This window comes from Aulonocara stuartgranti (genome assembly GCF_965226115.1).
Source record: "Aulonocara stuartgranti genome assembly, chromosome: 20".
NCBI lineage: Eukaryota > Metazoa > Chordata > Actinopteri > Cichliformes > Cichlidae > Aulonocara > Aulonocara stuartgranti.
In genome coordinates this window covers 29859083-29884832 of record NC_138956.1, presented here as the reverse complement: position 1 = coordinate 29884832, position 25750 = coordinate 29859083, and the positions used below count along the sequence as shown (strand labels likewise).

The 25750-nt window shown below is 39.2% G+C and overlaps 1 protein-coding gene and 1 long non-coding RNA gene across 16 annotated transcripts in view; one reads left to right on the top strand and one right to left on the bottom strand.

Moving 5' to 3' along the window:
• Positions 1-12988: 12988 nt before the first annotated feature.
• Positions 12989-25750, bottom strand: part of LOC309696992 (uncharacterized protein) — a gene marked incomplete at its 5' end in the record, with an annotated part of 29392 nt that continues 16630 nt past the window's right edge. For 4 of the 15 annotated variants that reach the window (XM_082518581.1, XM_082518580.1, XM_082518579.1 and 1 more), the window contains 7 exons: positions 12989-13921; positions 15314-15463; positions 20781-21214; positions 21328-21714; positions 21930-21981; positions 22856-22964; positions 23172-24234. In XM_082518581.1, coding sequence (XP_082374707.1) covers positions 13559-13921; positions 15314-15382 — 432 coding nt within the window. In that variant the 3' untranslated portion in view covers positions 12989-13558. Of the gene's footprint in view, positions 13922-15313; positions 15485-19680; positions 19749-20027; positions 21215-21327; positions 21715-21929; positions 21982-22855; positions 22965-23171; positions 24235-25322; positions 25413-25750 lie in introns of those variants that run through there. The other 11 variants (XR_014273719.1, XR_014273720.1, XM_082518574.1 and 8 more) reach the window with 10 other exon arrangements.
• Positions 18713-19952, top strand: LOC309696996. The gene is made up of 2 exons (XR_014273725.1): positions 18713-18802; positions 19210-19952. It is a non-coding gene; the product is annotated as an uncharacterized lncRNA (long non-coding RNA).

The window sequence follows — 25750 nt, the reverse complement described above, 5'->3', positions numbered from 1 at the left end:
TCCTTGCTTAGGCTACTGCCCCCATGACCCAGATAAGTGGAATTAGTTTTGCTGTCACTGAAGTTTAAAATTAACGCCATCCAGGCTTTGATTTCACTGAAACATTCTAACAGAGCCTTTAATGAGCTGCCATCATTTCACGGTGTGGGACGGAGAGATTTCGCAGGTCTTTCCTCCCCACTGCTGTCAGACTCCATAATAAAGACTTTAACTGATCAAGCACACACATCCATACATATGCAATAATACTAAGTGCAATAATCCTTTCTGTCATCGTTGTATTTTTACTCAGTTGTATATAGTATTTGTATTTGTATTCTATTTTTATCTTATTGTATATTTATTTTATTTTATTCTACTGTATATAGTATTTTATTCTATTCTGTACAGTTGTGTACTGTATTTATTCTTATTGTATTCTAATTTTTGCCTCATAACTTTTGCACTGTCCACTTCCTGCTGTGACAAAACAAATTTCCCACGTGTGGGACTAATAAAGGTTATCTTATCTTATCTTATCTTATTTGTATGTATGACCTCTGTATCCCTGACCTCTGATGGAGGAATCCAGACAGTGAACATCCAGCAACATCAGTTACAATGTGTTTCCTCAGCACACTTTAAAATCAACTGGGTTGTACGAGCCATTTATAAATAAGGCTACATAGCCCACTTCTCCTTAATGCACGTTCACTTTCTATATCTTAAATACAACTTCTGCTTCTACCCTGAAACTCAAACTTTACAACAGGTCATGGCCGCAAAGTATTCTGTAATTCATTCCCTCACATATAAGAAGATGAAACACCACATTTTTTTTACCTGTTCTGCTTTTTCTTATTTTCTGTCAGACGCACATTCTTATAATACTCACATTCAATATGGCCAACTGAGAACCTACCTGATTATTTTTGCTGACCATGTCCAGCTTTATGATCATAATGTACCTACCATCTGATGGTTCCTTCAAGTAAATAAAGTGCTGTGTCACGAAACTCAAATGACTTCAAACTTGTTTACTGAAGATGAAAGTGAGTTAACTGTACTTACATGATCTTCACGATCACCCAATCTCAGTACAATTGAGTAATAAGGTGAGTGAATACATTTTTGTTTGAAATTTTCTATTTTGATGGCTCAAAACTTCCTCTCTGTCAGTGTCAAAACTTTTTTAGTAGTCGAGTTGCTTTTAGATGATGCAGTGTTTTTGGTTTCACACGAAACTGGAGTACAGCCAGACAGCTAAATTAAAGTGAATTTGATCAAGTCTGAAAAGTCTGCTTTGTGAGACGCAGGACAGACTTCCAGAAACCAAAAGAATCAACTTCTGCAACTTCTGAAGGACGATTTAAAAGAAACCCATAAATAAATGGACACTTAATCTTTGACTCTGCAGTAGAAAAAAACCCATCAAAGCGCAGGAGTGTGAATTTGAAGGAGGGACTGCGAGGATAAGAGAAGTTAGAAGTTCCTTGTTTCCAAACAGAGAAGTAAGAGAAGCAGCATTAAACATTAAGCCGTCAGAACCTCGAGATGAAACTCTGTCACATTTTCTTCTGCTCCATCTTCCTCTGTAAGTAAATTCTTATTATTTCTGATTTATAAAAATGTTTGCAGGTTTTGCACTACATCAGAAAGAGTGCTGAAAGCAGAAGCAGAGGCTGTCTGTGAGTGAATGTCCACAGCTGGATGCTTCGATACTGAACCGCGGTCACAACATCCACACTTAAAAAAAAAAGTTTGTGCGCCTTCAGCGTTTTGTACGCTACAATATGGGTTCGATATTCATGGTGGCTTTAGGTGCACCTCGTTAATTCAGCAATCTATACTCCCGAACACATCAGAATGTTTAAAAGGCTGGTTCAGTTTAATTTTGCTTTCTTGGGATAAACATCTGTAATTACTTTGTTGTTCTATTTGATGCAGTGTTTTATATAATTCAGGCTAACATCATGACTATAAGGAAGCTTTTGAATTTTTTTTTTATGTCAAAACAAGTTCAATTTTTCATCAGCAAATTCTACAAAATATCATCTAATTTCTTTATCTGTGGATTTTCAAATACCTTACTACACACAAGTCAGTGGGATAATACTGTTGAATTTGATGCAGCAGTAACAGAATTACAGTATACTTTGTTTGAATGAGGACATACCCACCACTTCGAGTTTTCCAGGTAACTTGTGGCTTTCAGTAAAGAATAAAAGGTCCTGGTCTTGGCCAGTAAGTCACGTTTCTGTGAAAGCTAAACTGCAGCAATCTAACTGTGGGCAATAACTGGCAAAAGACAACAACGTTATTTGTGCCTTTTTACTAAGTTCAAGAGGAACAGCACAGCTTAAATGTTAACAGACTGAAAACTGAATATTACGCATGTATTTCAAAAGCCTGAAAGCAGATCAATTTCTTATCTCAAACAACTAAAAGGTCAATTTTTAAACTTTTAACTCTGAGCTGAGCTGTTCTTCAGCAGATGGCTTGTGTCGATGTCAGGAAGAAGCAGGGTGATTTTGTTCAAATGAAAAATATAAAGAGAGTGAATTTAAATGAACTACTTTAAAATGTTGTTCTGAATTACAGTGAAAAATCATCTGTCTTATTTTAATAAAATATCATCAAACTGCAGTGTTTACAGGAAGTTGGTAATAATTGATTGTTCATATTTTCTACAGACCTGCAGGATGGAAACACTGGACTTGCCAATGCTGAAACTCCCATCTATGAATGCTCAGTCATGAGTGGAATCAAACCTTTTCTTCACTTTAGCAACCAAAGGGTTAAGTCTGCAGTTCACACTCCTGTGAAGCTACAGCCTTAGCCCCCTTAGTCTCTGTCAACCCTCTGTCCTTGCAAAAACAAAACAAAGCAAGACAAAACATCCACCCTTCTTTTACAGGCTGGGTGAATTGTCTGTGGACATCTACTAATCCTAAAGTCAGTACCGTTTTTGTCTCAGTACCAAGTCAGTTAAAACTTTTAGTCGTCAGTCCGTCACAGTCCAGTCACATGCATACATCCACACACATTCATACCAGATATTGCTGATAATGGAGTCTCACGCGCAACCTATTCGAGGCTCCATCACCAGCAAGATGACGTCATCATTTTAAAGGAAACAGTTCCTTGTTTGTTTTTTCCTTCTTTGGACTGGATTGACTCGCTGCAATCCTTTTAAGCTCAGGACTTCTCATTCGATCAGTGTCCCATATAAGTGAATTTCTCCCAAGCCCATTATAATCATGGAGAAAAATACTTTGCGACTGTTTTCAGTAAGAATATTTTATAGCGCTTTAAAGTTCAATCTCTCAGGCCTGGATTAAAGAGCTGATTTGTTAAATCAGGAACTCACAAAATACCAAAATATCACCACCGGTGGATCACACCTCTCTGATGTTCTTATCTCAGTGCACTGTAACAAAAGCAAAAACAAACGTAAACAATAAAATACTCATATAGTAACAAATACTGGGGCCCATTGCAAACATGTCCAAGCATAAAACCATCCTTCTCTCTCTTAGAGAAAGAGAACAATCCAAACCTCACTGATAGAATCAACCTAGTGTCAAGCAAAACCCAAAGATCAACCAAAACTTCACCAGAAAGTTTTTCTCCCTCCCGGGACAATATTGTGTAAGCATACAGGTACCGTAACTCCTTTTTGCACTGACAAAAACATGTTGGATTGACTTAATTCAATAGTGGACACTGGTTGCACACAAATGCTTTGCTTTGGCAGAAACGTAAACAACTGAGTCAAATCAACACAACCTTTTCATATTCTCTCCAAAATAAAACTCACCCCGTTAATTCATCATTTTCACTCTGTACCACTGCTCCTTATCAGGCTGTGTGAAGCACAGTAAACAATTCAGTGGAGGCCTTAAGCCATAAACAGACATCACGCACAGACATTGTTTTCACAACCCAACTGCTTTAGACCTTGTCCCCTAAATCTACACAAATGCCCTCTGGGTGGCATGAAATGCATTTAACCAATAAACAATCAATGGGTTCTTGTTGTTGTAACCGACTCCGTATTTGGATGTTTGTGTGCAGCTTTTGTTAGGAAAGCATTCTTCAAATTCAAATTCAAATTCAAATTCAAATTTTATTTGTCACGTACACAGTCATACACAGTACGATATGTAGTGAAATGCTTGGACAACTGCTCGTGACCTAAAGAGAACAAAAAAGGAAAGGCTATGAATAAGATAGGAAATAAATATGAAAAATTAAAAAGGGTAAATTTAACTAGGAAGGAATAAAATATAAATTAAGGTTAAAAATGAAATAACTGTACAACACAAATTAGAATGAAGGGTAAATTTAACTGGGAAGAATAAGATAAAGATAAATATATAAATTAAAGTTGAAAATAAAATAACTGTACAACAAAATACACAATATAGAACTATATAAGAATGTATGAAGAAATCTAAATATAAATAAATATATACACAATAACAGCAGCTGTACAAGTATTAACCGGAAATGAAGAATATAGTGACCAGTGTTGTGCAAAACCAAAGTCCAGTTCATTGCATCAGCGTGTGTGTGTGTATCACTCTTCATTGCACAAGCTTGTGAATGTGTGTGTCATTTCTCAGTGAATTGAATCAGCATTTCGATTTGTGCACGTGTGTGTGTGTCATTTCTCACTCAATCAACGAGTGCATATGTGTGTTTCACTTCATTCTGAGTCAGTGCATGTGGATGTGTGTGTTTGTGTGGGTGTTTGTGTTCATCACTTTCCTGTTCTGGTGTTCTGGGTAAACCACGGCCTGAAGCGTGCCCTGGGGTCCTGCCCTCCTCCTTTTCAGTCCGTTTGCATCCGTTGGTGCTGCTGCTCAAAGTTCTGTCCATACTGGTTCTGGCCCCAATTGAGGCAGTGCTTTTCTCCAGTGTCCTGCATCTTCTCCTTGTTCCGCTCCTCCTTAACTTGACCCTTTTGCTTCTGTAGCTCCTTCAGGACTTGCTCCTGCTGTTGGAGCTTTTTCGTCAGGTTTTTGCGACCTCCTGCTCCAGCAAGCTCCGGCCTGATTTCAAGTCCTGTGTCTGGGACTCCAAGCCTGATGGGTTCGATTATCAGCCAGCTCCTTCTGAGCCATGCTCAGTTCCTGGTCTGATGCCTTGAGCTCTTACTGAGGGCAGAAACCTCAGAGTCTTTTCCGTACAAGTCAGATTGAAGTCCATTGATGTTTCCCTTGCTTTGCTCCACGGCCTTCTACAGCTCTGCTGTTCGGCTCTTCTCAGAGGTCAGCTCCTGGCCAAGCCCCGACACCTGTGCCTTCAGCTTATTTTCTCCTGGTGCTTTTGTTCATTCCGAGGTGCCTCCTGACCTCAGTTACTCCTCCTGTCTCTGGCACGCCCTTTTTGCTGCCCGATCATCCGTGTTGGTCCGTCACTGTCCTGCACAGTTTTAATGCAGAGTTGTTAAGGTCAGCATTGTCTTGCTCGGCCTCACTTTTCCTCCGGGCTTAATGGGCGTCTCGTCACAGCTCTGTCAGCTGAAGCTGTCTGGAAATCTCCCCCGTGTAGTGAAACGGGCCTTGGATTTAACGCTCTCCGTCTCCGCTGCATGAGATCGTTTTCCTGCAGCACTGTTGACATTTTCAGGTTGTTGTTGTGGGTCCAGCTGCTGTAGCATTTGGTCAGGGTCACATTAAGGAAGAAGACATTAGAGGTTACTTTGGGCAGTCACAACAAAATGAGATTTCAAAGTAAGAGCCTTGCAATCCCCAACAGATTGAAAACAAAGAAAGAAAGAAACTTACCTGACATGGATCTCCTTGTGACAAATCCAACATGTGGAAGAGGAAGCCGAGTTCACAAGCCAAACAAAACTCCTTGTGGCACAAATGATTATGAACAAGGCAGCGAACTGGCTCCAGGAAGTATAACACCTAAGATGCAAACATAAAAGACCCATGGAACATTTGACAAATTGTCTCATATTAAAAATTAAATGTACACATTGTGAATCTTCAGCTTCTTACCTGGATCATGCAGTTACAGTAGGCGTTGGGAATCTGCGGCTCCAGGCCAGCAAACAACGTCCCAAACTTTATGGACGAGATGATAAGTAATGGATATGCAAAGCAAATACCTTCACAGCAGCTGTCTTGCGAAAATGGAAAGAAGTGGTACATTCCTCATCACGCAGTTTACCATCCCAGAAAACGATCCATAAGAATTGTATTTGACTGTGGGGCATCATTCCAGGGGACATCATTAAACAAGCAGCTCTTACAAGGTCCTAATCTCACAAGCACATTGCTTGGGGTTTTGCTTAGATTTCGACAGGATCCAGTCGCATTTATGGGTGACATAAAGGCAATGTTTTATCAAGTTAAAGTTGCCAAAGAAGACAGAGACTTTCTGCGTTTTTTATGGTGGCCAGATGGAGATCTGAGCAAGGACATAATTGAGTTTCGCATGACTGTTCATCTGTTCGGTGCAGTATCTTCCCCTAGCTGCGCCAGTTTCGCTTTGAGAAAAACAGCTGAGGACAATAAGACTGAATTCCTAGACAAGGTATGTGAAACGCTGAAAGAGAACTTCTATGTGGACGACTGTTTAAAGAGTGTGGCCTCCACCTCAGATGCTGTCGATTTGGTCAAAGATCTTTCAGCACAGTCAAAGGGGAGGATTTACACTGACCAAGTGGGTCAGTAACAATCGCACCCTGTTGCAAAGTATCTCTGAGGAGCAAAGGGCTAAAGACTTGAAAGAATTAAATCTTGACAGAGACAAACTTCCGGTAGAAAGAGCTCTGGGCTTGCAGTGGTGCGTGGAAACTGATACATTCAACTTCAAAATGGATATCCCTCAAAAATCCTGTACTAGGCGTGGAATGTTATCAATATCAAGTTCCATTTACGATCCATTGGGATTTCTTGCACCAGTCCTGCTGCCTGCCAAAGGAATGCAGCAGGAGCTTTGCAAAAGGAAACTGGGATGGGATGAACCAATACCCCAAACCATGTTGCAAAAGTGGAAAGGTTGGCTCAGTGATTTGCAAATGCTTTCCCATTTCAAGGTTAAAAGGTGTATACAACCAAGAGAGTTTGGACCTCTCTCACATGCACAGCTACACCATTTTTCAGATGCTGGTGAATCTGGATATGGAACCGTGTCATATCTGCGCATGCAAGATAATAGGAAATCCATCCACGTCGCGTTCTTGATGGGCAAGGCAAGAGTAACACCTCTAAAACCTGTCACTATTCCACGTCTGGAACTAACAGCTGCTGTAGTTGCCGTCCGAGTGGATCTCATGTTAAGGGCTCAGTTGAAAATGAAACTCGAGCAATCTATATTTTTGGACAGATAGTACATCTGTATTAAAATATATAATGAATGAGGATAAACGATTCCTTACCTTTGTGGCAAACAGAGTCTCATTCATTACAACTGCAACTAAACAATCACAATGGAGATATGTAAGCTCGAAGAAAAACCCAGCAGATGATGCTACAAGAGGGCTCAAGGCTGGGAACGTTGTTCATAGCAGCCGCTGGATCGAAGGACCAAGCTTTCTGCAGAAGCCGGAAAGTGATTGGCCAACCAATTTAATGGAATGCTCCTTAGAACCAGAGGACCCTGAAGTCAAAGGTGAGGCCACAGTAAATGTTACTCAGGTAAAAGACTTGCTAGATGCTACATGTCAATTGATGGTGTACTTCTCAGACTGGAGAAGGCTCAAGGTTGCTGTTGCTTGGTTCCTTAGACTGAAGGAAATCCTTCGTTCAATGAGAAATAAGAAAAAAAGACCGCAACCTTACTCAGATAACCCAATTTGTAAAGGTACTACAAAGGAGAAAGTAAAGAAAACGCAACTGTACAGACTATCTTCAAAGGATCTTCTGGAAGCTGAGCTTGCCATTATTAGATTTTGCCAGCAACAACGATTTGGAGAGGAGGTTGCTACGTTGTCAAGTGGGAAAGGTTCTGTGAGCAGGCACAGCTCAATTTATAGATTAGATCCTTATCTTGACGATAAAGGCCTCTTAAGAGTTGGGGGACGACTGACAAAGGGCTCCTTACCAGAAGAAATAAAGCATCCCTTTGTTCTTGCAAAGGATCAACATGTAGCAAGTCTCATCCTAAAGCACATTCATCAACAGCTTGGTCATAGCGGTCATAACCACACCTTATCCACACTAAGGAGAAGATACTGGATCACAAAGGCCAACTCAGCTGTAAGGAAGGTTATCGCAGAATGTAATTTTTGCAGGAAATATCATGGAAAAGCCTTGGAGCAAAAGATGGCAGATTTACTCAAGGAAAGAATCTTGCCAGATAACCCACCATTCACCAATGTCGGGGTTGATTACTTCGGACCTATTGAAGTGAAAAGAGGACGAAGTACAGCTAAACGCTATGGAGTCATTTTCACCTGTTTAGCCAGCCGAGCAGTGCACTTGGAAGTGGCTAGCTCTCTAAACACATGCCTGCATTAATGCTTTGCGTCGTTTTGTGAGTCGAAGAGGTCAAGTCGCTCACATCCAATCGGACAATGGAACCAACTTTGTCGGAGCAGACAGAGAGTTAAGGGAGGCTCTTGAATCGCTGAAACATACCCAAATAGCGGATGCTTTGCGACACATTGGAATAAGATGGAGTTTTAATCCGCCTGGAGCATCACATCATGGTGGAATTTGGGAACGGATAATTCGTATGATCAGAAAGATTCTGAGATCCGTTCTTCAGCAACAACAGTTGGACGACGATGGCTTAAATACGGTTCTATGTGAAATTGAAGCAATTTTAAATGACAGACCCATCACAAAGCTTTCTGATGATCCAAAAGACCTAGAGCCACTTACACCAAATCACATCCTCCTGATGAAAGGAAAACCATCTTTACCACCCGGACTATTTGACCCTCAGGATATGTATCTGAAGAGAAGATGGAAACAGGCTCAGTACATCTCAGACCTTTTTTGGAAACGATGGATACGCAAATACCTGCCTTTGTTACAGGAGAGACAAAAATGGAACCAAAAGAAGAAGAATCTAAAACCTGGAGATATAGTCATTATAATGGATTCTTCTGCACCGCGTGGTTCCTGGCCACTTGGAAGAGTTCTGGAAGCCATTTGTGACAAAAAAGGACTCGTGCGATCTGCACGTTTAAAAACAAAGACTAATATTCTGGAAAGACCTGTAACCAAACTTTGCTTGTTACATGAGACTGTAATCTAAAAGTGTGTTACTTATGTTTATTTATGTGAATGTATAGGTCTAAAGTAGACTGTATTAGTGGCTCCTTATTTTCTTTGTGATTAGAATTGCCATGTCTGATAGCCATTTCAATTAGGGGCCGGGGTGTAGGAGCCATTCTTGGGTTAATACCTTATGTGGTCACTAGAGGTTACCTTTTTCTGTTTTGATTATGTAATGTAAAGGTATTTAAGGTAGACGCACGTAATCGGCGTCAGGTGTGTCATTGAGAAGGCAAACAGTTTGTGACTGTTGCGCTGTTATGCTATGTCGATACGGAATAAAGACCAAAAATGACAAGATACATACTGCTGGATTTATTGGACTGTGAACATTCATGCATACCAGTGACATCGCGTCACCCCCGTTAACGACCACCTCAGTGGCTTCAAGCGTAGGCTTAGCCTCTACACCAAGGAAACTTAAAAACTCCTGAAGACGCCTGGAGACGGAAGAAGCCCCCCCACTCGGAGAAGGAACACCGCTGCGCCTTTTTCTTTTATCAAATCAAATCAAATCACTTTTATTGTCACATCACATGTGCAGGTACATTGGTACAGTACATGTGAGTGAAATTCTTGTGTGCGAGCTTCACAAGCAACAGAGTTGTGCAAATACAATAACATAAACAAAGCAAAATACAAGGATGGCTAATCTGAAACTAATAAATATATGTACAATATATAATAGTATATGCATTTCTGGATGTGTATACTAAATGTTTTTCTGTGTGTGTGTGTGTGTGTGTATACACATTTTTACAAATTAAATAGAGTAAAAATAAAATAAAATATATAAAAATATACAGAGTTGAGACATGTGCAAAACAGTGGCATTACTGTACAGTGTGTAGTGCATAATGTTGAAGTTCCAGTAGTGAAGCTGAGGTGTCTATGACGTGTTTTAACTTCCCGTTCAGTGTTCTCGTTTCTAAACACTACTTTACCCAGAGTTTGTACAAGGCTTCATTCTCACCCCCGAACAGTTAATAAGGTGATAACGAGCAAAAGAAGTTGATAGAAAAGTTAACATCATTTTATCCGTTAGTAAAAATCAGTGTGTTTGGACTCGCTGGCTGATATTTTAGGGAATCGAGCTCATTCGTTCCCTTGCAGAGAGCTCAGTGTGGTATCATTCATCAGTTCGAGCAGCCAGTTTGGTTCTAAAGAACATGCAGCTGACTGAATGAGGCGTTTCATGATATTTAACCCACCGACAGCATAAAACAGAGTCGTTAGCTGATGAGCAGACTCTGGATTTTCTGTTGTTTGAGACTCGGTCATAGCAGCGTTTCATGTTAAAGTAAAACATGTTAGACTGGACTGACCTTGACCTTTGAGAGGTCAAACTGAAGGAAGCCTTTGTGTTTTACCTTCATTTTTCTGTTTATGAACAAAGACACGAGTCTGCAGAACATATCATCGATCAGGCCTCTGTTCCCTAGATTTAGACACATTTCACACCCCTTCAGTGAGTCTTGATCATTTCAGCTGTGTTCTGAAATGAGAAACTGAACCCTTGAACACATCAGGGAACTGTTCACAGAGGTCCCAGAGACCTCTATAGGGCCAGAAGTCTTTTACAGACGCAGGGGTCGCCCCCTGGTGGCCTGTAAATGGAGTACAGTTTTTTTGTTTTGTTGCTTCACTTTTCCAACCTGGCAGCTGTGTCAATGTTCTGATGTCTGTGGTCCTTTTTGGCAGTGACGTCATTCCCGAGTTTGTGCATTCCAGCAGGAAAGTCAGAAAAGCAAAGTAAGATGGGATTTATTTTAGCTGCAGCACGTTCATTGATAGAATGTGGTAAGTGCTTAGCATGTGGCTTATATCATGAGTCACAAATACAGGTGAGTGACAGAGCAGATTATGTTTATGTTCTCTGTCACCATCTTGGATTGTTGAGGCTGCCTGCTCTGACTTTCCAAGAAGGAAATACTAGTTGAGGGGGAGTTCCAGATGAAAATTACTACTGGGAGCTCAGGAATTCCGACTTCCGACTCAATCTGGAATGCACCGTAAGCCAAGGGCCAACAAGACAACAGCAGATATTTTGACGTCGCCCCCTGGTGACAGGACAAAGTTACAGCACCATTGTACAACCACACCGCTGCCTTCAGTGACCTTGCTTTTTAGGTGTAACCACTTTTCTGTATCTCTGTTGACACTTCATCGCAAAAAAAAAATGTTGTTTGAAGTCAAAATACAAAGAAATTGTGAGCAGTAATCGGCAAAAATAGTCTGATAATTATGGGGTGCCGTTTGTAAACTGAAACATGCTGAAATTAACGGCAACATTTTTCCACATTTAGCTCAAAACCTTACAAAAACATGTTTTTTCGAGTAATTTTTTACAACATTTAGTAAAATATTTGTAACTTTTCATCAAATGTTAAATATTAAATCTAAATGTTAAATATTAAATCTAAATATTATATTTAAATCTAAATGTTAAATGTTAAACCTAAATGTTTAGGCTAATATGCAAATTTATTGTACGAATCAACGGAAATACCAAAATAAAAGCTTCCCGAAAACCTCCGGTGCAAAATTGTGTCTGTTCTCACCCCTCATTTCTCCCCGCCATGTGCTGCTTCACTTCTTGCCTACGAGCATGTCCAGCGATTTTGCTGGACATGCTTGAGGATTTTGTTTAAGTGTGGTAATGAGATGATGATTCTTTTTTCTGTATAGCTGAACAGGCTCTTGAGATCCTACATGTGCTGCCATCACTGTTCCCATCCACCTCTGCTCCTCCAAAGAGGGCACGGGATGCGAGTGAGGCTCTGGTGCATGTCCTTGAGGTGAGTTGTGTAAAATGTAGTAGTTGTTTTTTCTTTTTGTTCTTTTTGGGACAACAGTATTAAAAAATGCTTCTGATGAGTGCCAAAGTATTTTATATTCACATATTATATGTTCTAAGCCTTCAAAAGGCACCTAAAACACATTTTTGGAATGAGGGTTCTCACAGGTTAGATCTCTGTGACCAGTAAATACAAACATGGATGCATTACGTGGTAGCACATTTTTATCACCTCAATGATACCTAATTAAATGTAGCCTTGGTTTTCTGTTTTTCAGGAAGGCTAGACAGATGTGAACAGTAATTCCATCGAGAATAATTAAAAGTAGCAATTTCAGATGTGTTTTCTCAGAACCTCAACTTTTGTTGTAATTTAGCTTTAGTTATGTGTTTGAAACAAAAGTGCATCATCCTTACAAAAGTATGTCTGTGTTATGTGTTAAAGGACCAAGAAGACCCTAATACCTATCTGATGAAACGTCCTCTCTCCTGCCCAGTCCTGATTGTGAGTCCATCCAACTGCATCCTAGCGGTAGGAGATGTGCCAATAACCACATTTCCAAAAGACTTGGTTACCGAGGGTGCTTTATACCTTATGGCCTACTATTACACCCTTCACCTTACATACCCAAAGTGTGTAGCCACTCTGCTTTCCGTCATACAGACGGAGGTTCTCTTGGACAAAATCCATGAGAGAGATCTCACATCATCTTACAAGAAGAGCATGGCTGAGTGGACTGCTTTTATTGGCCAGTAAAGCCAATATGGTCAGATGGACTATAGGAAAGGACTTCCTCTCTCCTTCCACGGCTACTACAGTCCATGTTGGTTGTGATTGATTTTTGTTTGTAATTTGGCCAGGTTAGCCCAGTGTTATAATTAAGGGTGCACGATAATATTGGCTAACATGCCGACATTTTGTGTTTGGTTTGTGCAGTGCAGAGACAGCCTCGCTTTTAGTTAATTTTAAGATTTTTTTTTTTTTTAATCTTGAGTTTAGACAGAAGACTATTCAGAAAATAGGCTCTACTGTGAAAGAGTAAATTGACTAAGCTGAGACTGACTAGTTTGGTATAAAAGTAAGAATTGCTTTATTGGGTATTGGCTAGTACAACTGTAAAATATTGGATACATCCTTACTCAAACCTATAGACTGTTACCAGACAGAACTGCAGCTGAAATAACAAGGGAGAGTGAAAACTTCCCTTTATTCTTATGGTGTTTACCTAGCAAGAGTTGAAAAGTCCGACATGCGGCTTATTGTGATCTGGTCACCCTGTGTGCATGTCTGGTATGGCTGCTCAGCAGCCATACATTACAGGGAATGAAAAAATCTTTTCAATTTGTTATTGTTGCAATTGCATTCTCTTAATAAAACCCAGTATCTACAGTGCAGGCTCTCCTACTGAAAGTTTTTGAGATACATACATAAAATGTCCAGTTCACCAGCAGTTTAATGCTCTAAAGATTTATTTCAGTCCTTCATGTTCGAGACTCAGATGTTGACACATGGCAGTACTGCACTTTAAAGATTTTACGTGGACTCTGCTGACTCCATTGCTAATTTCAGAACATTTTCAAGTGGCAGGAAGTCACGAGGAAAGGTGTACTCAGTCAGGTTGGAAAGTCCGGACATCACACAGCAGCTCAAGTCTGTGCGGAAAATATCCATGTCGCACGCCTCATACCACTCATTGGTTAAAGCGGTGTAGTACTCGACGTCCGAAGTGGTGGTGAAGCCGTTGAAACCCCCAACGACAAAGAGGCGATCATCAATTACCTCAATGCCAAAGTTGCTGCGGGGGGTCAGCATAGAGAACACGAGGTTCCACGTGTTGGTATGCGGGTTGTAAGCCTCAGCGGTGCGCAGATAGTTGTTTCCATCGAAGCCACCAACCTAAAAGTAAATACGTGGCTCAAATGATTGAATGTAAGCGTAACCAGCTTCACCGTACCCCTGTAAGAAAATGCACCTGCTATATGTCTTTAGCTGCTTTTGCACAGATACTCCAGAAAGTGACGGAAGAATTAAGTTGCAATATTGTCCAAAGTTGCCCTTAATATGTAGCAGATACAAGGAAATTGTTTACCTTAGGTGTGATCTGACTACTGGAAATACTCTGATTGGTTTAGGGTTTTACCTGGATAAAGCGAACAGCTACCTGACATATTCTCATGCTGTTATATGGAGTTTACACATAAAAGTTGTTTAAAAAAGGCCCATTAACGTCCCAGTATTTGCATTTTCACAGGCCCGCATTTGTTGGGAATGTCTAGAAAAGATCAGGGTGCAGTGGTGTGTGAAAATGACTTCTGAATTAAAAGGAGAAAGTAAAATAAAGTAGAAGCCAGCTGTTGTGGAAGTCTGTATGAGACCTTTTTTCACTCAAGCCTCAACTACAGCTATTAAAGTGCTGTTGTCTATTACACCACGCTATTATCAACAAAGATGAATAGCCCTCGACAAAAAGTATTTGTGTTTTCAGTATAAATGTCTTCACAGCTCTTTTGCCTTTAGTCCAAAAAGGAACATTGAGTTCCAGTCCTTTCTTCCTATAACAGATTAAAGTAGCCCTGACAGGCTATAAGTGCCTATAAGCCTGATCAAAGACCCTGAGGTCAGCACCAGGGTAAGGTCACTGCATTCTGCTGATGATAACTTTTCCTTTTTTTGAATAGAGACTTAGTCTGAATAGAAAATAAATACTAAACGGTAGCTAGCTAAATAAAGAAGTGTGTCTCAGAAGGTGAGACTAAAATCTTTGCTTTTTACCAAAGGGTGCAGCTGCAAAACAACTAAATAAGTGGTTTTAAGGCAAATAGCAAGATAAATTTACAGCTAAAAGGCCTACCGTCCCCAGAGGATGAGTTCTAATCACTTGGCTTATTCCCTCATTTTTCTAAAGGTATTGCAGGATAAGTTTGAAATTGTCTCTAACATATGTCCTCTATGGAACGATGAGGATGACAATGTTGGTTTTGAATAAGTATTTCTGTTGTACTGAGTGAAATGTGAAATCATCAAAGACACAACATTTTGGGAATGAGGCACATGAAAAAAAAAAAAGAGAGGCAGAAACATCACTAATCAGTTAAATTAATACATAGAATGAGTAAGAATGCCTTCTCTGAACCTGTGGTCAGGATAGGAATCTGATCATTGATAAATACAAAACAAAGTTAGCCAAATTCTGTGTCAGCCAAATCTGTGTTAAGCCTTGCTGATCAAAGCACATTACAGATTTGATTTGTATGTTACGTGAGTGTCAGCACTACTTTGTGGTCTTACTGCAAAGACATGATCCGCATATGCAATGACACCTATCCCGCTGCGGCGGCTGTTCATGGGACTGATCATCGTCCACTGGTTGCTCTCTGGGTTGTAATATTCAGCTGTCTGCAGACACTCGTTGCCATTGAGTCCACCACAAATGTAAATCTGAAAACAAAAAAGGGACATTTGAATTTTGTACGTGTTTTGGATTTTGCATGTGTTTTGGAGTTTGTACGTGTTTTGGATTTTGCATGTGTTTTGGATTTTGTACGTGTTTTGAATTTTGTACGTGTTTTGAATTTTGTACGTGTTTTGGAGTTTGCACGTGTTTTGAAGTTTGCACGTGTTTTGGATTTTGCACGTGTTTTGGATTTTGCACGTGTTTTGTATTTTGTACGTGTTTTGGAGCTTGTACGTGTCTTGGATTTTGCATGTGTTTTGGAGTTTGCATGTGTTTTGGATTTTGTATGTGTTGAGGAGTTTGTGCGTGCTATTTGGAATTTGTAAGTGTTTTGGAGTTTATACATGCTTTGTCTCTAGGGGCCACCGTACGACAGTATTGAGTGACCTCAAAGTGATAGTGGGGTAATGCGCCGAAAAGGATGCCAGTTGCCGTTAAGCACCGAAGAAGAAGGGGGGAAAAACACTCGAGTTGGTATGAAGGAGCAAAAATGTCGCGATTAAGAAATATTTTTTCTTATTCTAAATTGAAAGAAAACATGTCCAAAAGAACTCAAAGACAGAGAAAACTTTCCGGAAGCTATATAGAAGGGTAAAATGGCCTGGGTGTAGGACCAAGTTCATCTAGAGCCTCTAAACAAGAGTAATTCACTTTTTTTAAATAAAAAAATGGCAACTTTGCTAAAGCTAAGTTTCGTCTTTGTGTTAATTATTTTTTTAATTATATTATAATTTAAAATTATTGTTTTTGATTGTCAAAAAGACTTCTGAATTATCAGTTGGTTTCTTTTTACTCAGTTCAACAAACTTCACTATTATTCATTAAAGTTCTGCATTCTACATTTATAAAATAACTTTTATCCTCAAAGTATGCAAGGTTTTATTGTTATTAATTATTATTTTGGGGGCGGGCGGGGGCTGAAAAACGCAACACTTTTGTACAAACACAAACACTGCAAGAAATCTACAGTGAGGGGAAAAAGTTTGACTGGAAGAACTTAACGCTAGAGTTGTAGAAATATCTTGGACTTCTACTAGACATGGCTGTCATACGGCTACAGATATTTTGCTATGTATAACGTTAGTGTTTCTGAAAATCCTAAAAAAAATCTATTTATTAACAAAATAAACTAAAAATAGACTTTATTATATTTTATAGTTTTAAAATTGGATAACAACTGACTTGAACATAATATGAAAAAATGTGTTTTCACCATGGGAACACTGGGAACATTGATTGCTTTAATAAAGTTATCTATATTTTTATTTTCGTACTTTCCATTTGTATTTAGATGGGGCGATGCATGGCAGATTCTCTGATGTTTCTCTGTTTCTACCTGTACTGATGCTAGCACGACTAAAACTAGCCAAGCAGCATTAAATATGTGAAGCAAGGCAGAAGGATATACTCATAAAATGAACAGAATCATGAGAATATAACACCACAACACTGCAAATGTAACAAAAATATGTCAGTATCAACTGGTATGTTATTTAAAATCTATATGAACACTCAACAGCTTATGCTCCGCGGCTGTTGAGTGACCCCTCATCTGGGACTCTCCTCAGCTCTTTCTGGAATAGTGGTGCTGCAGCCCCTCTTTTAGTCTTCCTTGGTCTCTTGTGTTCTGAGGGCCTCTGGATGTCTGGAGTTTTGATCTCCTCCATACCTGCTTCATGCCCTGGTGGACGGGGCTGTGGCCCCCCCACACCCTCTAACAGATCATTACATGGAACCTTTTAAATACAAGTGCGCTCATGCTCACAGGTGTACACACGGGTGCTCATACACACAAACTACACCCTTTTTGGCTCCTACCTTAAAGCACACTGTGCGCTGTCGATCTTACGTGCTGCACAGTAATGTTTAACATTTAGTATTTACTGTTATATTCCCATAGATCATCGTGATGTTGTTTATTCTATTGCTCTAGTCTTCTTCTGCTTCTTTTCTTTTTTCTTTCTCAACAGGTGATCCAGGAAAAGAAAAAGAGAAAAAAAAGGACACAAAGACAAAGGTGATGAAGCAGATTTTCATTGTCTTTTCTCTCTATCTCTTTTCTCCTTTTTCTTTCCCTCTCCTTCTGTTAACTTTCTTCTGAACTTTTCTTTTTGTTTTTCTTTCCCGTCCACGAGTCTGGCCTGATTACAATAACTTAGAATAAAAATAAGTAATAAAGATCAAATAAACTATGACAATCAAGTGGACCAGTATAGCAAAAGGCCCACTTGGGAAAGTAAATCTGTTGGGCATTTTTCTTGGCCTTCAGACAATAATTCTGATTGCTACAGTGCCAGACAGGACACACACACACACACACACACAAAAAGACTATGACATTAGAGGTTTTGTGCTTTGAAGTGATTGGTTACATGTCAATGGAACAGCCTTTGAGCTTTAAGTTATCTCATGTGATGCCATCACAAGCTTTTCTTTTGATGTGTGTTGATTGGAAGTATTGCAAAATAGTTGATTATATAATTATATAATTATAAAATAATAATTGTCCAGAAATAGGCTTTTAAAGGCTTTTATTTTTTTTTAGTATATGCTGAATTAACAGTATAAGAGCCTCTCTACCAGAGTATCACTAAAATATAAAGCAAAATAAAACGTTTAAAGGAAAACATGAGGTTTAATAAATGCTTAGGGTTTCCCCCCCCAATTGAATGCTTTCTTTTAATGACATCGTTAACATTTCTCAACAAAAACACATGAAAGTATCACTGATAATTCAACAATAAAATCGCTTCATGTTGTGGCCATCACACAGTGTTTTCCAAAGTGATTCACGAGCTGAAAGTGCGCAGATTTAACGTATATAATCCTTTGTTAGGTTTATTATTTTCATTTCACACGTAAAACACATTTATAGATTCATCCACCACTCCACCACTGTTAGTTTTGGATGCGCTCGGCTCCAACCAATCAGACCAATTTATGCAGACGGCGCACTAATCCCGTAACTGCACACTACCCATAATCCTCAAACGCCGTTGCTATGGAAATGAAGATAACAACAGCTTGGTGCTACCCGTTATTCCTTTATTTACTCTAAAATAATAACCAGCGATAATACGAAAATAAACTGGCCCAGTGTTTAATTATGTAATTACAAATTGCAATTTTTATTTTTTTATTTTATTTTTTACAAATTGCAATATTTATCTACAGCGCGCCTTTAGTGACATGTCAACAGATCTTAAGCAAGGCGATTGGATGGTTTTTACTGCAATGCATCTTGGGAGTCGTAGTAAATGTATCTTTCAACTCACGGTCCTGCAGCGAATCTTTCGACTCGACACGAGGCAGATCCTAGCTAAGTAAGTTGTAACAAACTGTGGGTAATTTGCATGTTAAACTGATATTAAACTTGAAATGTTTTCACAGAGCAGTCTGTGTACCAAGAGAACTACTTCTGCAAAAGTTTATTTAATTTTTTTTGGTGATGTATTCTCATGTGTAAGACACTTGCTTGGCCACCCAGCTAATGTTAGTGCTGCTCGATTTTAGTAATGTATCTTTTCTGTAATCAATTCAGTTTTTTTTAACCCTATTCACGTAATTAACTCAATATTAACGACTTTAATCTCGTAATTGATTTTTTTTCTAAATATGGTGTAATACTGCCTCGTAATATAAGTTATTTCTTTGGTCATAAATTATTTTTGTAATCATTTCACCAAAACAGACCTGAAATAATCCCTACATGTTCCATTTTCATTTGCAGAAATGACAAAGCCAAAAACCAAACCATGCCCTTCCTGTCAGGCTCCAAACACCTGCAACAGGAAGACATGCAGTGGATGTCTGGGCAGCCTGAACGTAAAGGAGGGATTGAAAAAAAACAAGAACAGTTTAAAAACAGTAACTGGGCTGCCTCTGTTAAAAACAACAGAAATGCGAGCAGGGTGGTTAATTCAGCCCAGTTGTCAGTAAGTTTAAAAGTTCTGATCTAATAAGTGGTTGGTCTGCTAGACAATTCTTTATTAATCACAGTTGTCAATGTTTTCTTGTATATCATGAAGTAAGAAACTAACAAGGCATGTATATACGCATAAAATATTAATTTATAAAAGAGCATAAATAAAAAAGTTATTCACATCAGAATAACATCATCACACTAAAGACATCAAACTAGAAAAAACTTGTTAAAAACTATGAGGAGACGACAGGAACAGTCAAGCTAGGTCGCTTAATCCAGAGATGGAATCACTTCATCCTCTACCAGCTCTTCCAGGAGACACAGGAGCAGGAGGATCCACGGGCCTACAGGACGACCAGGAGTAGGTAAAACACAATTTGTTTTTTTTTCTCCATACAGGTGACCCAGGAGTTCTTTTTTTTTTTCTCTCTCTTCCCCCCGCCTTCTCACCGTCTCTTCTCCCCTTTGGTTTTCTTTCTTTCTCTCCCCCTCTTTCTCTCATTCATTCCCCCTGTCCTATTTATTAAAAAAAAAAAAAAAATGACAAAGGATGAACTGAAGCTCTGCCATCACGTAATGTCGCATACTGCTGTTTCTGATGTCATTTAAAAAAAAAAAAAAAAAAAAAAAAAGCCATCTATGTCCACTGTGAGCGACCATCTTTGAACAGAGGCGGGGGTTTACGACACCAACTCTCTGCCATCTATAATCCAGTTTTGAGATCCCTTCCCAGATGCGTTAACGCCCACTCACATCCTTTTTTATTTATTTATTTATTTTTTGTCCCGTTTGGATCTATAGCCATCAGAATTGTTGTCTTAATTGGCCTTAAGAAAGATGCCAAGCAGATTTATTTTACCAAGTGGATCATCATGGCCTTGCCATATTGGTCCATTTGATTGACCTTTATTATAATTATGAATTTATTTTATTTTCAGTTGCTACAAAAGGGACAGACATGACTGGGGGATAGGACAGGGAGAAAGAATGAAAGAAAGAGAGGGAGAGAAAGAAAACCAAAGGGGAGAAGAGACGGGGGGAAGAAAGAAAAAAACCCCCAAACAAACAAAAAAAAAAACACCTGGGTCACCTGTATGGAGAAAAAAAACAGAAGAGAAAGCAAACAACAAAGAGCAACATAATAAAAAAAAAAAGCACCATCACAATAAACTAGCTAGCAGTAGATATCAGTACTTACTAAATAATAAACGATAATGTGCAGCACGCAAGATAGAAAGCGCACAATGTGCTTTGAGGCAGCAGCCAAGAAAGCTGTAGTCCACGTCTGTGAATATCCAACACCCACTCACATCCTGGGCCATCTGATCTCAGGAATTCGCATGATAAGGTGGGGCCAGGTTTCACAATGAACTCACCCGAAACTCTGGCTGATTGGGACCCACACCCAGTTTCACACCTTGGCTCAGGCATTTAGAGGATCATCAGGGGGTCCTTTTGTCCCTCTGTGGGGGGTTAGTCCCACTAGGTTTATATCTGGGACTCTCCACCATTTGACCTTAGAACTGAAGAAGCTTCTCGGATGAGAGGTGAAACGTCTTCAAGCAACTTAAAGAAGTCCAGACGCTTTTCTTTGCAAGCTCCTTTGACTAAATACAGGTATGTTACTTTTCCTGGAGGGCAGCCATTTTTAAAAACAAGATGGCAGCTGAAGTGTAAGTCAGACTGTGTCAGACCTTCGTCCCGTAATGATTCTCTCCTTCCTGAAACAGTTCCAGGAACTTCCTGTAAAGCTTCAGGGCCGTGCATGAGTCCTCCGTGCTGTCATGGGTTTCTCCCTGGATGTTGAGGCCTGTGGACATGAAAAAGAATGATCAGAAATTATTCTCCTTTCTTTCTCTCTCAGTCTATCTTCCACAAGCTCTTCTGGAAGCTTTGCTGATTTCAAATAACCCTTATCTTCACCTTACACTCTCTTGTTCGTGAGCATGGAAGAGCCTTTGCCTGCCCTGGATCAATTGTTTGGTCTTTTTCACTTATTTTCCTAACTTAGTAGAGTTGAAATGCCTGCTCAACGAGAGAAAGGTAAGATGACATTTTTCTTGCAGACATGCTTGTGGCTCAAGAAAAAATGAGTATCTGTGTTGCATCATTTAGACATATAATGCTTATGAAACTACACATTGTGAATTCAAGAGGGAAATTTGTGTCACACGCTGAAGAGTATTTCATGGTTCTCATGGAGTGGTCACTTTTATCATGAAAGGCAAATGAAACTATGCGGAGAGCAGCATCTGATGAAGGCAGTAGATTCCATGTTGGTTGGTGGAGAAAGATCCTGAAAGACGTCCACTGTTAAAAATAAGCATAAGTGGAGAGACCTGAGTATGGTTTTCATCTAAAGCTAGTCCACCTTCCAGAGGTCGTCTAACTTCCAGGATTATTAATGGTAAACCAAATCAACAGTCAAGTATCTTTTGTCATTAAGTGTATTTTAAATGAAATTCAGCTTTCTGTTGGCTAAACAGCATATAGTACAATTCAGCACCTGGAAACACAACACTTACCAAAGAATCAGTACAGTGGTAGCTTAAGTCAAAGTGAGCCTGCTCAGCACATCTGTGAAACATCCAGCAAAAATCAGCAGCACAATCACATTCAGCCAAAGAAATATGTCTAGTATCTCGTGAACATGGTGGCAGAGTCTTTTTGGTGGCTGCCACTAATCTTTAGGATAACCTCCCCGATTAACATAACAGGTGTCTGATCATTTTAAGACTCTGTTAGAAATCAGTTTACTCTGACTGGCTTTCAGCTTTAGCTGTTTCAGCTGTTTTATTGAGTGTTATGTTTTTATTGTGTATTTCTGTGCATGTTTGTTGATATAGTGATCATAAATGTACATTTTTTTATAGCCTGTACAGCAGGTATTCTAAATGAGCTTAAAAAATAACCCTAGTCTTGACTTCTCACTGAGTAACAAAGGCTTCCCCTTAGAGTTGTTTTTCCTGAGCAGTAAAACCTGGGCTGTAAAGAAAACATGGCAGGGAAAAAGAAAAGTGTCTGACTGCTGTCAAGTGCTTTGCAAAAAGTTTTATTATGACAAGTTTTATTCAGTTTAATCAGCAGCTGGATTGAAAACGTTATATTTGCTTGTAGGAGCTGCACTGAGATCAGAATAAACGCTGAATTTGTCTGTGTTGATGTGGTTTGGTCTTAGATTTTTCTTTCTAAGTTTTAAGAGGCGCTGATCTTGACTATTAAAATAATGCAAGAAGCTCTTTTTAGATATTGTTTTATTATATAATTTAATTTATGGTTGATTTTCACATTTGCTTCATTTAAAATGTAAGTGATTCTCTTGCTTCAGACGTTATATCGGTAACAATAATAGATCGTATTAAAGATGGATGTGTTTTAGGTTTTTAATAGTGAAGCTGACACAGAAGTGTCTTAAAGCTGCATTCTTTCTTATGCTACCAAGGGGCAATACCTGGCTGAAAGATTTGTTGTCCTGTCTGAAGTTGTTTGTTTGATGTTGTTTGAAGTTTCCAGATCCAGATGCTCCTTCAGTCCCCACAGTCAAAGCAACTGAGGCACCTCTGGGAGTTAAAAACGGTCTTTCAATGTGCAGCTGTTCTCAGAGGTGTTACAATAAGGACTTCACCAAGTTCAGTGGAGTTAGAAGTTCACATGAATTTAGCAAGTTAGTTTCAACCTAAATATGATAAACCATGTTCTAACTAAAATGTACAGCTCTACCCTCATCATACGACAGGGAGAAGACACCAAAAACCAATATCACTCACTCATGAAAGGGAACAGCCATGGAATTTATCCATCAGGGTCAACTTTATTTAGCATCAGTAGGAATTTGAATAATGGAGGAACCTTCATTTGATTTTAATGTTATTGAAACACAAAAACTCCCAGGGCTTATGTGGCTGGTAAATTAGCCAACTAAATTAGCTAACTATAAAATTATAGCTTGCAAAAATGATTGCTAGCTAAACCATATCCTTTTATTCTCTTAACTTGTGTTTTATGCAGTCACCAACACATTGAAAAAACACAAAAGTCTCCTTTCTGCAACGTTACAAGCTGTCAGGAGAGATATGTTGAATTTTAACATCCTCCTGGATGTCCAGCAGTTGGTTGTCCTGTCAACGGCAGCATAAACAATGTGGCCGAGAGAGGAAGCAGGAAAGAAAAAAAAAAAAAAAAAAAGGAAAGAAAAAACCCCACGTTGCATGTGACAACTTAGTTCAAGCTATGCTGCTTCTTCACAATACGGTTATCTTCAGAGTAGGGGAGATAGGAGGGTGAAGCAGCAGTGTCTGTGCTTTCATAAAGAACTCTAACTTTCGTGAAATGTAAGATGTAAGTTTCCCTGAAACAATTAATAGAATAACGTAATAAACTGAAAAAACAACGCTGAGAGTTCTTTACTGCTCTAGATAGAAAAATACTGATTGAATATGGACCATCTTTTCCCTCAGGTGTTCAGCGATGACTCACAGCGGTCCCACATTTTAATCAGTATGAATTCTCATGTGCTTCTTTAATTTGTTCCTCTCAACAAATCTTTTCCCACAGGTGTTACAAAAATACAGCTTTTCACCTGTGTGAATTCTCATGTGTGTTTTGAATGTTGATGAGGTAGCAAATCTTTTCTCACAGGTGCTACAAGAATACGGCTTCTCACCTGTGTGAATTCTCTTGTGTTTTTTGAATGTTGATAAGTCAGCAAATCTTCTTTAATCTGCGGAGTCTCTGGGTCCTCTTGGTCCAGACTGGAGTTCCTCTCCTGGTTACAGACCTGCTGCTCATCCAGATCCTCCTCTTCCTTACAGTCATGTTGTTTTGGGAGGTCTTGAGGAATAAAGAAACACAAGAACAATAATCACTATTGTGTGATACAAAAACTATATATTTTTTATATTTAGTGATTGTTACGGCCCTAGCAGGGCCTCCTCCTGAAGGTGCCTGTGTGGGAGTGTCCTTCAATCGCTTCTGCTTGAGGTGCCACCTTTCCCTTTTACACAGCAGACTCGAAACAACTCAGTTCATTTTTGATCATATCAATACCAGCATATTGCACAACTAGTGATGGGATTTTCGTCTCTTTTTAGAAAGCCGGCTCTTTCGGCTCCCAACCGGCTCTTCAGGTTGTTTTGCTGCTTTAATTAATTAATTATTAACAACAATATAAAATTATGAACAAAAGGAATTACTAATGTAAAAAAAGAAACGTGGTTTTATTTATATATGTTTATATATAAATATATATGGTGGCCCCTAGAGACAAAGCATGTACAAACTCCAAAACCCATTTCTAGCGTCAACTGAACTTCCAAAACAGAGCTATCTAGATCACTTAATTTACAAAATTGAAATCATATGTGTATTGTTTGTGTATTTATACACAAGCACTCATATATATTCATAAAAAATTCCAAAAACTGTTCATTTACCTGTTACTACCACACACCAAATCCGGTCATTGGTACTTCCTGGCTTGTGTAGCCACTAGGTAACAAAATCTCAACACTGTGCCCTAGCATCCTGGAGCACTTCTGTTGTGTTTTGTACGTGCTTTGGAGTTTGTACGTGCTATGGAGTTTTTACGTGTTTTGGGGTTTGTATGTGCTTTGTCTCTAGCGGGCACCGTAAATATACTTTTATTTATTCTCTCCACATAAAATTTAATAAATAAATCATATAATACAAAAAAACAACTATTTACATTTCAACTTTTAACTATTTAAATTTTTAGCTTTTTCCTTTTAAACAAATTTAAAGTGAAACAACACAAAACACTGCAAACCACAACACCAATATAAATTAAAATATGAAAACAAAAAGAAGATGCACATTCTCTGTCATATGGGCCTGCATGAATAAACTTTCTGAATTCTTTATCATCTGCAATTGAAAATAGTTGTGGATGATTACTATACCTTTCTAATGTGACGTTGTTGTCCCTGGCTCTCTTTCTCTCTCTCTCCCTCCTGCTCTGTTACTGTGCTACTGCATGTGTAACAACCGCCCCTCCCCCCTCTTCCCATCGCAAAGCACAAGGCTCGGGTGCAGAGTGAAGCGGGGAAAAAAGTGCGAGAGAGAGGGTGAGAGAGAGAAAAAAAACACGCTTGTGTCGTTCACTTCAAAGAGTCGGCTCTAAGAGCCGTTTCGTTTTGACCAACACATCACTAACAACCATGATGAAAAACGCTCATCTGCTTCCATCACCATCAGCTGATTAACATTGAGCTGCTGCAGTCAACACCATCAAACTAATTTAGTGTTTAATGTTATGTTATTGAATGCTTTTACTTTTAAATCTTTACCAGCGCTTAAAGACTGTAGATGTTCACACCTGGTGTTAGAA